At 38.9% G+C, this 14471-nt stretch overlaps 1 protein-coding gene across 1 annotated transcript in view; it reads right to left on the minus strand.

Annotated features, from left to right (window-relative positions):
• LOC133561307 (mucin-19-like) overlaps window positions 1–14471 on the minus strand; it is a 101029-nt gene that overhangs the window by 13638 nt on the left and 72920 nt on the right. Inside the window, exons 37-38 of the mRNA XM_061914672.1 lie at window positions 4835–4944; window positions 4718–4749 (exon numbers count right to left, since the gene is read on the minus strand). Coding sequence (XP_061770656.1) covers window positions 4718–4749; window positions 4835–4944 — 142 coding nt within the window. The remainder of the gene's footprint in view (window positions 1–4717; window positions 4750–4834; window positions 4945–14471) is intronic.

The following is a 14471-nucleotide window of genomic DNA, read 5'->3' on the forward strand; positions in this document are numbered from 1 at the left end:
TTTGCCACGCTGTTTGTGTCCTGGCCTTTATTCCGCCAACATCTGAAAGAGACTACTTTTGTTAAATTTCCCATGGTGTGCACTTTTGCCCCATCACCCTTTGTTACCATTTTGGACTTACTAAATATTAAAAAATTTTTGTCGCATACCTTGCCTCTATTCTCTGCATCCCGGGGTCCACCCTTGAACTTAGCCTAACACGGCTATCTTTGGTTATATTTTCATGTTTTTGTTTCCTAGCCACCTTGTTTTGAGAGAAATATTTTTGCCACGCTGTTTGTGTCCTGGCCTTTATTCCGCCAACATCTGAAAGAGACTACTTTTGTTAAATTTCCCATGGTGTGCACTTTCGCCCCATCACCCTTTGTTACCATTTTGGACTTACTAAATATTGTCATTTTTTTGTCGCATACCTTGCCTCTATTCTCTGCATCCCGGGGTCCACCCTTGAACTTAGCCTAACACGGTTATCTTTGGCTATATTTTCATGTTTTTGTTTCCTAGCCAGCCTTGTTTTGAGAGAACTATTTTTGCCACGCTGTTTGTGTCCTGGCCTTTACTCCGCCAACCTCTGAAAGAGACTACTTTTGTTAAATTTCCCATGGTGTGCACTTTTGCCCCATCACACTTTGTTACCATTTTGGACTTATTAAATATTTTCATTTGTTTGTCGCATACCTTGCCTCTATTCTCTGTATCCCGGGGTCCACCCTTGAACTTAGCCTAACACGGCTATCTTTGGCTATATTTTCATGTTTTTGTTTCCTAGCCACCTTGTTTTGAGAGAAATATTTTTGCCACGCTGTTTGTGTCCTGGCCTTTATTCCGCCAACATCTGAAAGAGACTACTTTTGTTAAATTTCCCATGGTGTGCACTTTTGCCCCATCACACTTTGTTACCATTTTGGACTTATTAAATATTTTCATTTTTTTGTCGCATACCTTGCCTCTATTCTCTGCATCCCGGGGTCCACCCTTGAACTTAGCCTAACACGGCTATCTTTGGCTATATTTTCATGTTTTTGTTTCCTAGCCACCTTGTTTTGAGAGAACTATTTTTGCCACGCTGTTTGTGTCCTGGCCTTTATTCCGCCAACCTCTGAAAGAGACTACTTTTGTTAAATTTTCCATGGTGTGCACTTTCGCCCCATCACACTTTGTTACCATTTTGGACTTATTAAATATTTTCATTTTTTTGTCGCATACCTTGCCTCTATTCTCTGCATCCCGGGGTCCACCCTTGAACTTAGCCTAACACGGCTATCTTTGGCTCTATTTTCATACATAAGGCACATTAAAATTGAACAGGGATATTGTGTCTACGTTACATTATATATATATATATATATATATATATATATATATATATATATATATATATAATGTAATATATATAATTGGATGAGAAGGCAGGTCTATATATATATATATATATATATATATATATATATATATATATATATAATGTAACGTAGACACAATATCCCTCTTGAATTTTAATGTGCCTTATGTATGAAAATACTGTAGAGCCAAAGATAGCCGTAAATATATATATATATAACATATATATATTTTCTACATTTCAAACACGTTCCTGTTGTTCTACGGCAGGGGTACGGAACCTATGGCTCTAGAGCCAGATGTGGCTCTTTCGATGACTGCTCCTGGCTCTCAGATAAATCTTAGCTGACATTGCTTAAAATGGTAAGTAATGAATAATTCCGCTGGTAATCACAAAAATAACGTTCAAAATATAAAACATTCTCATGCATTTTAATTTATCCATCCTGTCAGGTTGAGTTGTTGACGAACCCCAAGATGCAGGGATGGTGGCAGGCATTGTAAAGGAAAACATGATTTAACGTCCAAAATATAAAGAAAAAACACAAACCAGGAACGGACAAATTGGAAACAGGGAACAGGAACTAGGAACAAAAGACGAAAAGCAGTCCACGGCATACGGGAACAGCGACAAGTGGTAGCACGACATCGACAGGTGTTAGCGACAATAATCCAACCCTGATTGGATGAGAAAGCAGGTCTAAATATTGGCGGGCTGATTGACACCAGGTGTGGCCAGATCTCAATCAGCCACAGCTGAGGGGACACAGCACTCAGGGAGACAAACAGGAACAGGAACTAAAGGCAGGAAACAAAGACAAATGCAGAGGAAAAACTATGTGACAAGCCTCACACATCCGGTTTCTACCGCACCTGTTCAAGAAGTCGCATTAATGGTAAGAAGTATTTTATTTATTGTTGGTTAGCTTCAGAATAACAACGTTATTAAAACGAACAAGAGACTTATTATACTCTAAAAATGCACACATTTAGTTGTATTCAGTCTTAAAAAAAATAAATTATTAGGCTCTCACGGAAATACTTTTTAAAATATTTGGCTTGTATGGCTCTCTCAGCCAAAAAGGTTCCCGACCTCTGGGCTAAAGGCTAAAGCTTCCCAACTCCATCTTTCTACTGTGACTCCTCCAATATTAATTGAACAAATTGCAAAAGATTCAGCAACACAGATCTCCAAAATATTGTGTAATTATGCCGTGTAATTATGGCTAACACGGAAATACTTTTTAAAATATTTGGCTTGTATGGCTCTTTCAGCCAAAAAGGTTCCCGACCCCTGTTCTGCGGTCATCATTTTGAATAGATTACTGTATTTTACAGAGCATTGGGCGCACCAGAATCTTAGGCGCATTAAAGGGGTCACATTATGGATTGTTTCGACATTTCGGTCTGCTTACTTTCATCTACGAAACATTAATCGACTTTGCCCATCCAACTCTCGCCTGGACTAATACAACTATCTCCCGTTTGGTTTCTTTCACAAGTCACTTCACAAACTTCAGTTTCTCCAGAACTCTGCAGCCCGGATAATCACCAGAACCCCTTCAATCCAGCACATCACCCCCGTTCTGCAGCATCTCCACTGGCTACCCATCAAACATCGTATCCCAGGGGTCACCAACCTTTTTAAAACCAAGACCTACTTCTTGGGTACTGATTAATGTGAAGGGCTACTAGTTTGATACACACTTAAAAAAATTGCCACAAATAGCCAATTTGCTCAATTTACCTTTGATAAATAAATCCATATATATATATATATATATATATATATATATATATAAAAAAATGGGTATTTCTGTCTTTCATTCCGTTTTACATGTTTTTTCCTTTTACGGAAAGTTTTTTGTAGAGAATAAATGATGAAAAAAACACTTAATTGAACGGTTTAAAAGAGGAGAAAACACACAAAAAATAAAATAAAATTCAATTTCGACTCTTTAAAATTCAACCGAAAAAAAGAAGAGAAAAACTAGCTAATTCGAATCTTTTTGAAAAAATTTAAAAACGGATGTATGGAACATCATTAGTAATTTTTCTTGATTAAGATTAATTTTAGAATTTTGATGACATGTTTTAAATAGGTTAAAATCCAATCTGCACTCTGTTATGTAGACCTTGTGGTCTACATAACATGTAATGGTGGTTCTTCGGTCAAAATATTGCTTGGATTATGTTTTAAAGACCATCTTCAAACCGCTTCGGGATTCAGGTCTTATTTATGTGCCTCCACTTTGACAGCATTTTCTCCCGGTCTTCTTTGTTGCGCCGGTAGTTTTTAGCGCTTCCATAGCGAGTCTACTGACAGATATAAGTTAGAACTGTACGCTACTTTATAGTAGAAATGCGTAGGATGAATTCAGCAAGAGGATAGGGAAAAGGAAGGAGCTTATTGACGACAACGGCGGACTCGCGCACATTTCCGGCACTTATGCAGATCCCAATTATACATCAGCAGGTACCAATAGGTCAGAAAATTTGTTTTTGTCAGGCTTGTCACTGACAGTTCGGTTATGTTTAGTTTTTTTCATCTGTGTTTGTGTTTTATTTACTGTCAGCGCTCTTATTTTGGTTCTTTTCCCTGCATACAGGTCACACTGAGGGTGGCCGTATAAACAAGGTTAACACTGTTACAAATATGCGCCACACTGTGAACCCACAGCAAACAAGACTGACAAACACATTTCGGGAGAACATCCGCACCGTAACACAACATAAACACAACCGGACAAATATCCAGAACCCCTTGCATCACTATCTCTTCCGGTACGCTACAATATACACCCCCCGCTACCACCAAACCCCGCCCTAACTGAAACCCGCCGCCGAAAAAAGGCATTATATTTGTGTTTTTATTTTATTTGATATGCCATTGATATTTTTTAATTATTATTATTTGAAACTGGATTTTGCATGTCACTATAAAGTTATATAAGCCTTACTTGGTCAATATTCAATGCAAAACTCGTTTGGGTCCCTATTATAAGGTTAATTTGTTCGACCTCGGCCCGCAGCTTTGTTCAGTTTTAAATTTTGGCCCGCTCAGTATTTGAGTTTGACACCCCTGTTCTAAATCCTCAATAAAACATCAAAGTTTTGGTGTTGCTTACTTACAGGTACTTGCTAGCGTCATTTACTAGACAGGGGCCGTGTCTTACGCGTGATTGCCTTCTACTGATCTCACTTATCATTACAACATGTACAGAATAAAATTGCTTTGAGGTCTGCAAGCACAGCCAGAGTTACTACGAACATTAGGCGATTTTTGCGGAAACGAACGGATTTTAAGTGCGGCTTATAGTCCGAAAAATATGGTGCAACTCTGATCTGAAGCCTGGAGTATTAGCATGTTCCTCACCATCTTGGGCTCACCCATGGCTCCTTTACAAACTGCAAAGACAGAGAATTAGACGAAGAATAGTGACAGTAACAATTTGTGAGGTGGTGCATCAAAAACATTATCATAGTCACTTACATAAACAGTCTCTTACGCAGAAATCCGAGTAATATCCTGCCCTAATGTGGCCCTCTGGACAGACGCATCCTGCACTGTTGTTCCTGACAGGGGACCCTGGATGTGGTGTCCTGCACAGGGAAACCAGACCAAGAATTTAAAAGTTACATTGCAGCCATCGCACAAATATGACTTCACTGTATTGAATATTGCACATGTACTCCATCCATCCATCCATCTTCTTCCGCTTATCCGAGGTCGGGTCGCGGGGGCAGCAGCCTAAGCAGGGAAACCCAGACTTCCCTTTCCCCAGCCACTTCGTCTAGCTCTTCCCGGGGGATCCCGAGGCGTTCCCAGGCCAGCCGGGAGACATAGTCTTCCCAACGTGTCCTGGGTCTTCCCCGTGGCCTCCTACCAGCTGGACGTGCCCTAAACACCTCTCTAGGGAGGCGTTCGGGTGGCATCCTGACCAGATGCCCGGACCACCTCATCTGGCTCCTCTCCATGTGGAGGAGCAGCGGCTTTACTTTGAGTTCCTCCCGGATGGCAGAGCTTCTCACCCTATCTCTAAGGGAGAGCCCCGCCACCCGGCGGAGGAAACTCATTTCGGCCGCTTGTACCCGTGATCTTATCCTTTCGGTCATGACCCAAAGCTCATGACCATAACGTAGATCGACCGGTAAATTGAGAGCTTTGCCTTCCGGCTCAGCTCCTTCTTCACCACAACGGATCGATACAACGTCCGCATTACTGAAGACGCCGCACCGATCCGCCTGTCGATCTCACGATCCACTCTTCCCCCCACTCGTGAACAAGACTCCTGGGTACTTGAACTCCTCCACTTGGGGCAGGGTCTCCTCCCCCAACCCGGAGATGGCATTCCACCCTTTTCCGGGCGAGGACCATAGACTCGGACTTGGAGGTGCTGATTCTCATTCCGGTCGCTGTGAACCGATCCAGTGCACATGTACTGTCGGTTTTTATTTTAACATATTTATTTCTCAAAAATGTCTCGCTTTTCTCATCTTTGTCTTCGCCTACAAGAGTCTTCTATAAAGGTCAAAGTGATGTTAAATGTTTTTTTTTTCTCTCCATTCTTTATTCATCATTGATCAGTACCTCAACAATTTTACAATATCCTGCATATTTCCAGCACATTTTTCCCTATCAAATTTATTTTTAATCAAATTTGAATCGTCCTTCGACGGAGCTTAGACCTACTTCCGGTTCATGTCTGCGGTTTTTTGATTGATTGATTGATACTTTTATTAGTAGATTGCACAGTACAGTACATATTCCGTACAATTGACCACTAAATGGTAACACCCCAATAAGTTTTTCAACTTGTTTAAGTCGGGGTCCACGTTAATCAATTCATGGCAATGCCTTCTGGGTGATGTAGTACATAAACATTTACTTCCTAGTTTACATGTCAATCAATGTTTACTTATATAGCCCTAAATCACTAGTGTCTCAAAGGGCTGCACAAACCACTACGACATCCTCGGTAGGCCCACATAAGGGCAAGGAAAACTCACACCCAGTGGGACGTCGGTGACAATAATGACTATGAGAACCTTGGAGAGGAGGAAAGCAATGGATGTCGAGCGGGTCTAACATGATACTGTGAAAGCTCAATCCACAATGGATCCAACACAGTCACGAGAGTCCAGTCCAATGCGGATCCAACAGAGCAGCGAGAGTCCCGTTCACAGCGGAGCCAGCAGGAAACCATCCCAAGCGGAGGCGGATCAGCAGCGCAAAGATGTCCCCAGCCGATACACAGGCGAGCAGTACATGGCCACCGGATCGGACCGGACCCCCTCCACAATCCAGGGTAAGACCATTAAGCACAGATTTTAATTTTAAAATGGTTACCTTGCAAAGAGGCTGTCACACCGCGGTGAGGGATTTTTTTGGTTATTTGTTGTTGCTATTTTTGTATTATGACAATTTATTGTTGGATCATGTTGTACTGCATTTTAATCGTTTGTTCTGTGGTTGTGTGATGTTTTTTGCCTGGACCCCAGGAAGAATAGACTCTACTGCGGTGTAGACTAATGGGGATCCTTAATAAACTAATAAACTAATAAGGGATGTCTTGTTTTGGGGTTTTTTTGTCTTATGGTTTTAATTTGAAAAGTAACTCTCCTCACGTTTCAGGTCACTTGCCTCTCCTTTTGTGTCATCAGTCTGACGTCATCCCTGTTACCTTCATGTGTTTTATAAGCTCACTCCTTCCTTTGTTCTGTGCCAGATTGTCTCGTTTATTCGTGCTCTCTAGCGTCCATGTCTTTGTCCATGCCTTGCCTTGTCTTGTGCTTATGTCCCTTGATCCTGAACCCCTTTATGAACATTTTGAGTTTCCTTTCTTCCTCCTCAGCAGAGTGATTTTGATTATTTCGTTATTCAGCCGCAGTGGTAAGTTTCAGTTAAAATTTTTTCATTTTTTTCTCAACTTTTTGAGTGACTATTTTTGTTAAATACTTTATTAGATCAGGTAGTGTAGATGTTGTTTTGGTCCTCCTGTTGGAGCGTTTTTTGTTAAATACTGTTTATAGCATACACGGCATCAATTATAGTTCGTCTTTACTTTTGTGTTTTCCGCCGTTCGGAGTGATCTTTCGGTTGTTCCTTCTTTTTCTGGAACCTTTTCGCCGAGTAGTTTATTTTTGTGATTATAGATAATGTTATTTATTGACTTTGGAGGTAAAAGGAACTTGTCAAAATAAAAGCCTGTCTAAAGTCCCAACTCTGCATCTGAGTCCAATCCTTTTATCAAAGCGTGACAGAGGCAGCATGTACATATTAGAGATGTTGAAGTGTGATGATAATCTCTCATCGTCTCACCTTTCGCAACAATAATCACCACCATAGATCGCTTTTTTAACAGTTCACAAATGCTCGTAACGTGTAAATGTGTTGGAACATAAATGAATGTTCCCAGCAGGAACAAGACATTGAAACAACGTTAGGAACTTGATGAATTAGGTCCTGATGTTCAACTCAAGCTTAAAGGTTTTGTTGTTGACTCATGTGCTAATCAGACATATTTGGTTGCGGCGTGACTGCCAGCTAATCGATGCTAACATGCTACGCTAATCGATGCTAACATGCTACGCTAATCGATGCTAACATGCTATTAACCGGCGATGACAGACATGGCACAGAGATGTATGGATAACCTGCAGATGCATTTGCAACGATAAAGTCAACGAAATCACAAAGTTGAGTTTTGTTAATGTTGACTTATGTGCTATTCAGACATATTTGGTCGCGGCGTGACTGCCAGCTAATCGATGCTAACATGCTATTTACCGCCGGAGCTAAAGCAGACATGGCACAGAGATGTATGGATAACCTGCAGATGCATTTGCAACTATATTACGTTTCCTTCCGCCCACATTTAATGCGAAAAAAAAACTTACCAATCGACGGATTTAAGTTGCTCCAGTATCTTGTGATCATGTTTTGTTTAGTTATGTTCAGTTTTTTTAAGAATCCATTGCTTCCTGTTTTTGCACTTCTTTGTTTGCTTTGTTTCCATGCCAACCCATTAGTTTTCACCTGCCCCCATGTCACGCACCTGTTTTCAATCACCACAGTATTATTTAAGCCACAGTTGCCAAGTAGTCAGCCTGGTGACATCACCTTCTACTCACCCGCCACACCCGTGTATCCATGCAAAAGATCCATGTTCCTTTCTCGTCACAGTAAGTGTTTTTGTTTTAGTTGTTCATAGTTCTGCCATTGTGCAAGTTTTAGTTTATATCCATAGTTTTACCTCAGTGCAAGTTTTTGTTTTTATAGTCAAGTTTCGAACCTCCACTGAGAGCGCCTTTTGTTTGTACCCTTTGTTGTTTTGTAATATTTTTGAGTTAAGATTAAAGATGTCACTACCTTTATGCCATGTCCGTTCCAATCATTTTGCACCACGGGAAAACAAACCCCACCAAAGTCTACGCCTTGACAGACACAAATACAACGTTGAAACACGCTTTTCGACAACGTTGATTCAATGTCGGGTTGTGACATTGATTTGACCATTGAATTTTAGTCATTTCACAACCGATATTCTACAACACAAATACAACGTTGAAAAAACATGCTTTTCGACAACGCTGATTCAATGTCGGGTTGTGACATTGATTTGACCATTGAATTTTAGTCATTTCACAACCAGTATTCTACAACACAAATACAATGTTGAGTTGAAAAAACATGCTTTTCGACAACGTTGATTCAATGTTGGGTTGTGACATTGATTTGACCATTGAATTTTGGTCATTTCCCAACTAATATTCTACAACACAAATACAACGTTAAAACATGCTTTTTGACAACGTTTAATCAATGTCAGGTTTTGATGTTGATTTGACGAATGAAATTTGGTAATTTCCCAAGCAATATTTTAGAACACAAACCCAACGTTGATTGATTGATTGTTTTGATTGAAACTTTCATTAGTAGATTGCACAGTACAGTACATATTCCGTACAATTAACCACTAAATTAATATGTTTTTCAACTTGTTTAAGTCGGGGTCCACGTTAATCAATTCATGGTAACGTCAGGTTGGGAACTGGATTTTACCATTGAAATGTGGTCATTTCCCAACTGATATTCTACAACACAAATACAGCGTTGAAACAACATGCTTTTCGACAACGTTATTTCAATGTTGGGTTGTGACATTGATTTGATCATTGAATTTTAGTCATTTCACAACTAATATTCTACAACACAAATACGGCGTTGAAACATGCTTTTTGACGACGTTTAATCAATGTCAGGTTGTGACGTTGATTTGACCATTGAATTTTGGTCATTTCCCTACCAATATTCTACAACACAAATACAATGTTAAAACATGCTTTTTGACTACGTTTAATCAATGTCAGGTGGTGACATTGATTTGACCATTGAAATGTGGTCATTTCCCAACCAATATTTTACCACAAAAACCCAACGTTGATTGAATGATTGTTTTGATTGAAACTTTTATTAGTAGATTGCGCAGTACAGTACATATTCCGTACATTTGACCACTAAATGGTAACACCCCAATAAGTTTTTCATGGTAACGTCAGGTTGGGAACTGGATTTGACCATTGAATTTTAGTCATTTCACAACCAATATTCTACAACACAAATACAATGTTGAAACAACATGCCTTTTGACAACGTTTAATCAATGTCAGGTTGTGACGTTGATTCGACCATTAAATTTTGGTCATTTCCCAACCAATATTCTACAACACAAATACAATGTTAAAACAACATGCTTTTCGACAACGTTGATTCAATGTCAGGTTGTGATATTGATTTGACCGTTGAAATGTGTTCATTTCCCAACCAATTTTTTACAACACAAATACGTTAAAACAACATGCTTTTTGACAACATTTAATCAATGTCAGGTTGTGACATTGATTTGACCATTGAAATGTGGTCATTTCCCAAACAATATTTTACAACACAAACCCAACGTTGATTGATTGATTGTTTTGATTGGAAATTTTATTTGTAGATTGCGCAGTACAGTACATATTCCGTACAATTGACCACTAAATGAATACGTTTTTCAACTTGTTTAAGTCGGGGTCCACGTTAATCAATACATGGTAACGTCAGGTTGGGAACTGGATTTGACCATTGAAATGCGGTCATTTCCCAACTGATATTCTACAACACAAATACAACGTTGAAACAACATGCTTTTCGACATCGTTGATTCAATGTCAGGTTGTGACGTTGATTTGACCATTGAATTTTAGTCGTTTCCCAACCAATATTCTACAACACAAATACAATGTTGAAAAAACATGCTTTTCGACAACGTTGATTCAATGTCAGGTTGTGACATTGATTTGAACATCGAAATGTGTTCATTTCCCAACCCATTTTTTACAACACACATACGTTAAAACATGCTTTTTGACGACATTTAATCAATGTCAGGTTGTGATGTTGATTTGACCATTGAAATGTGGTCATTTCCCAACCAATACTGTACAACACCAATAAAACGTTGAAACAACATGCTTTTCGACTACGTTGATTCAATGTCGGGTTGTGACATTGATTTGACCATTGAATTTTACTCATTTCCCAACCAATATTCTACAACACAAATACAATGTTGAAACAACATGCTTTTTGACATCGTTTAATCAATGTCAGGTTGTGATGTTGATTTGACCATTGAAATGTGGTCATTTCCGAAACCAATATTTTACAACACAAACCCAACGTTGATTGATCGTTTTGATTGAAACTTTTATTAGTAGATTGTACAGTACAGTACATATTCCGTAGATTTGACCACTAAATGAATACGTTTTTCAACTTGTTTAAGTCGGGGTCCACGTGAATCAATACATGGTAACGTCAGGTTGGGAACTGTATTCGACCATTGAAATGTGGTCATTTCCCAACTGATATTCTACAACAGTGGTCCCCAACCTTTTTGTAGCTGCGGACCGGTCAACGCTTGAAAATTTGTCTCATGGACCGGGTTTTTTTTGTTTTGTTTTGTTTTTTCTTCATAAAGAAATACAATCATGTGTGCTTACAGACTGTATCCCTGCAGACCATATTGATCTATATTGATATATAATGTATATATTGTGTCTTTATGTGTATTTAATAATTAAAAATTAAAAATAAACTTATTTTTATTTCATTTTATTTTTTATTTTTTTTGTGCGGCCCGGTACAAATCGGTTCGGTGGTTGGGGACCACTTTTCTACAACAAAAATATAACTTTGAAACAACATGGTTTTCGACAACCTTGATTCAATGTCGGGTTGTGATATTGATTTGACTATTGAATTTTACTCATTTCACAACCAATATTCTACAACACAAATACAATGTTGAAACAACATGCTTTTTGACAACGTTTAATCGATGTCTGGTTGTGACGTTGATTTGACCATTGAAATGTGGTCGTTTCCCAAACAACAATGTGGATTCCACGTTGTCTCAATTTACAAATACAGCTTTTCTGCAACGTTGTTTCAAAGTCATTTTTAACGGACACGTACGTATAATAAACTGCTGGGTTTAAGATGGACACACACTTTTCAAACTTAAAACATACGCAGAGAATGTCTGCAACTTGTGGACGACAGAGCAGACAAGCAACTATAAGGAATTGCAACTAATTTTAGTTATATAATATTGAAACAGTACAGTAATTTGACAAGGATCTCAGAGTTTTGGCTTATACTGCCACTCTAGTGTCTACAGTAAACTGGCTGAAATTCAGTAACTAATAAGAGATGTCCGATAATGGCTTTTGTGCCGACATTCCGATATTGTCCAACTCTTTATTACCGATTCCGATATCAACCGATACCGATGTATACGGTCGTGGAATTAAAGGCCTACTGAAATGAGATTTTCTTATTCAAACGGGGATAGCAGGTCCATTCTATGTGTCATACTTGATCATTTTGCGATATTGCCATATTTTTGCTGAAAGGATTTAGTAGAGAACATCCACGATAAAGTTTGCAACTTTTGGTCGCTAATAAAAAAGCCTTGCCTCTCCCGGAGGTAGCAGACGATGTGCGCGTGATGTCACTGGTTGTAGAGCTCCTCACATTGTTTACAATCATAGCCACCAGTAGCTAGAGCGATTCGGACCGAGAAAGCGACAATTTCCCCATTAATTTGAGCGAGGATAAAAGACTTGTGGATGAAGGATAGTGAGAGTGAAGGACTAGAAAAAAAAAAAAAGGTGCGATTTAGATGTTATTAGACACATTTACTAAGATAATTCTGTAAAATAGGAACGGCGTGGCGCAGTGGGGAGAGTGGCCGTGCGCAACCCGAGGGGCCCTGGTTCAAATCCCACCTAGTACCAACCTCGTCATGTACGTTGTGTCCTGAGCAAGACACTTCACCCTTGCTCCTGATGGGTGCTGGTTGGCGCCTTGCATGGCAGCTCCCTCCATCAGTGTGTGTGAATGGTTAAATGTGGAAGTAGTGTCAAAGCGCTTTGAGTACCTTGAAGGTAGAAAAGCGCTATACAAGTACAACCCATTTATTTATTTATTATTTACTTTTTAGTCGGTGCGGGATAAAACAAGTAAAACATCTATAGACCATTTTTTGTTGTTGACATCCTGTGTTTTTTTAGGTTACGTTCACAATGAACACTTAAAACAATGACACCAAATGCATTCAATCGCAAGTTGATTCAATTGTATTTAAAAAAAAATTCGCAATTTTTGCAAATATCTGTATTTTATTCCACATCAATCTTAAAAAAAAAAAGGCCTGCAAAATGTGGAATGACTGATTTTTTTGTACTGTTTTCAACTACAGTCATTCTTCATAAGAAGTGAACAGTTGCAATTCTTACCCAGCAAAGAGGCAGCTTTTGCATGTTAGAGATGTTGAAGTGTGATGATAATCTCACATCGTCTCTTATTCACCAACAAATAATCACCGCTCTTTGACAGTTCACAAACACTCTTAAATGTGTTGGAACACAAATAAATGGTAAATGGTGTATACTTGTATAGCGCTTTTCTACCTTTTTTTAAAGGAACTCAAAGCGCTTTGACACTATTTCCCCATTCACACACACATTCACACACTGATGGAGGGAGCTGCCATGCAAGGCGCTAACCAGCACCCATCAGGAGCAAGGGTGAAGTGTCTTGCTCAAGGACACAACAAACGTGACGAATTTGGTATGAAGGTGGGGATCGAACCAGGAACCATCAGGTTGCTGGCACGCCCACTCTCCCAAGTGTACCACGCCGTTAATTTAACAATTCAACTGTTTTGTAACATTAAAACAAAATTACTTTTACAACTGTTGTTGTTTAACATTCACCCACCCACCCCCCCATGGTTTTAGCACTTAGTACATCCACGGTGGCGACTTGTCCAGGGTGTACCCAGCCTTCCGCCCGATTCTAGCTGAGATAGGCGCCAGCGCCCCCCGCGACCCCGAAAGGGAATAAGCGGTAGAAAATGGATGGATGGATGGACATTACGTAACTTTGAACAATTATTTAGATTTTTTTTGTGTTTTATGACTTTGTTCTTGTAATAATGCGACATAAAAGGATCTAGTTCTCACAGTACTTTCCTTGTCCTTACCCGACTTTTTTCTCATACAATAAAAAAAACTGTTACGCAACTGTATTCCTAAAAATATATATATTTTTTTATTTATTCAGTGTTTTTTAACAATGCCATTTTTTTTTTTCAAAACGTAAGAGAAAATGTTCTTATTTTCTTACTGGGTTACTGTAAAAACATTTTTTTTTAAATTGTATAGCTGAGATAGGCGCCAGCGCCCCCCGCGACCCCGAAAGGGAATAAGCGGTAGAAAATGGATGGATGTATGACTTTGTTTTTGTAATAATGGGACATAAAAGGCTCCAGTTCTCACAGTACTTTCTTTGTACTTGCCGGACTTTTAACTTACACAATAAATAAACTTAACACAAATTTACATGTAAAATATATGTTTTTTAAAAATGTATTATTCATTTAGTGTTTTTTAGCAATGCCAGAGAAAATATTCTTATTTTTTGATTAGGTTGCTATACCTTTTTTTTTTGTAATTTTACGATTTTTAACATTTTTCTTGCAGTTTTAGGACACTGTTTTTAGATAAATGCTACTTTT

Source organism: Nerophis ophidion, linkage group LG10, assembly GCF_033978795.1.
Source record: "Nerophis ophidion isolate RoL-2023_Sa linkage group LG10, RoL_Noph_v1.0, whole genome shotgun sequence".
Classification (NCBI taxonomy): Eukaryota; Metazoa; Chordata; class Actinopteri; order Syngnathiformes; family Syngnathidae; genus Nerophis; species Nerophis ophidion.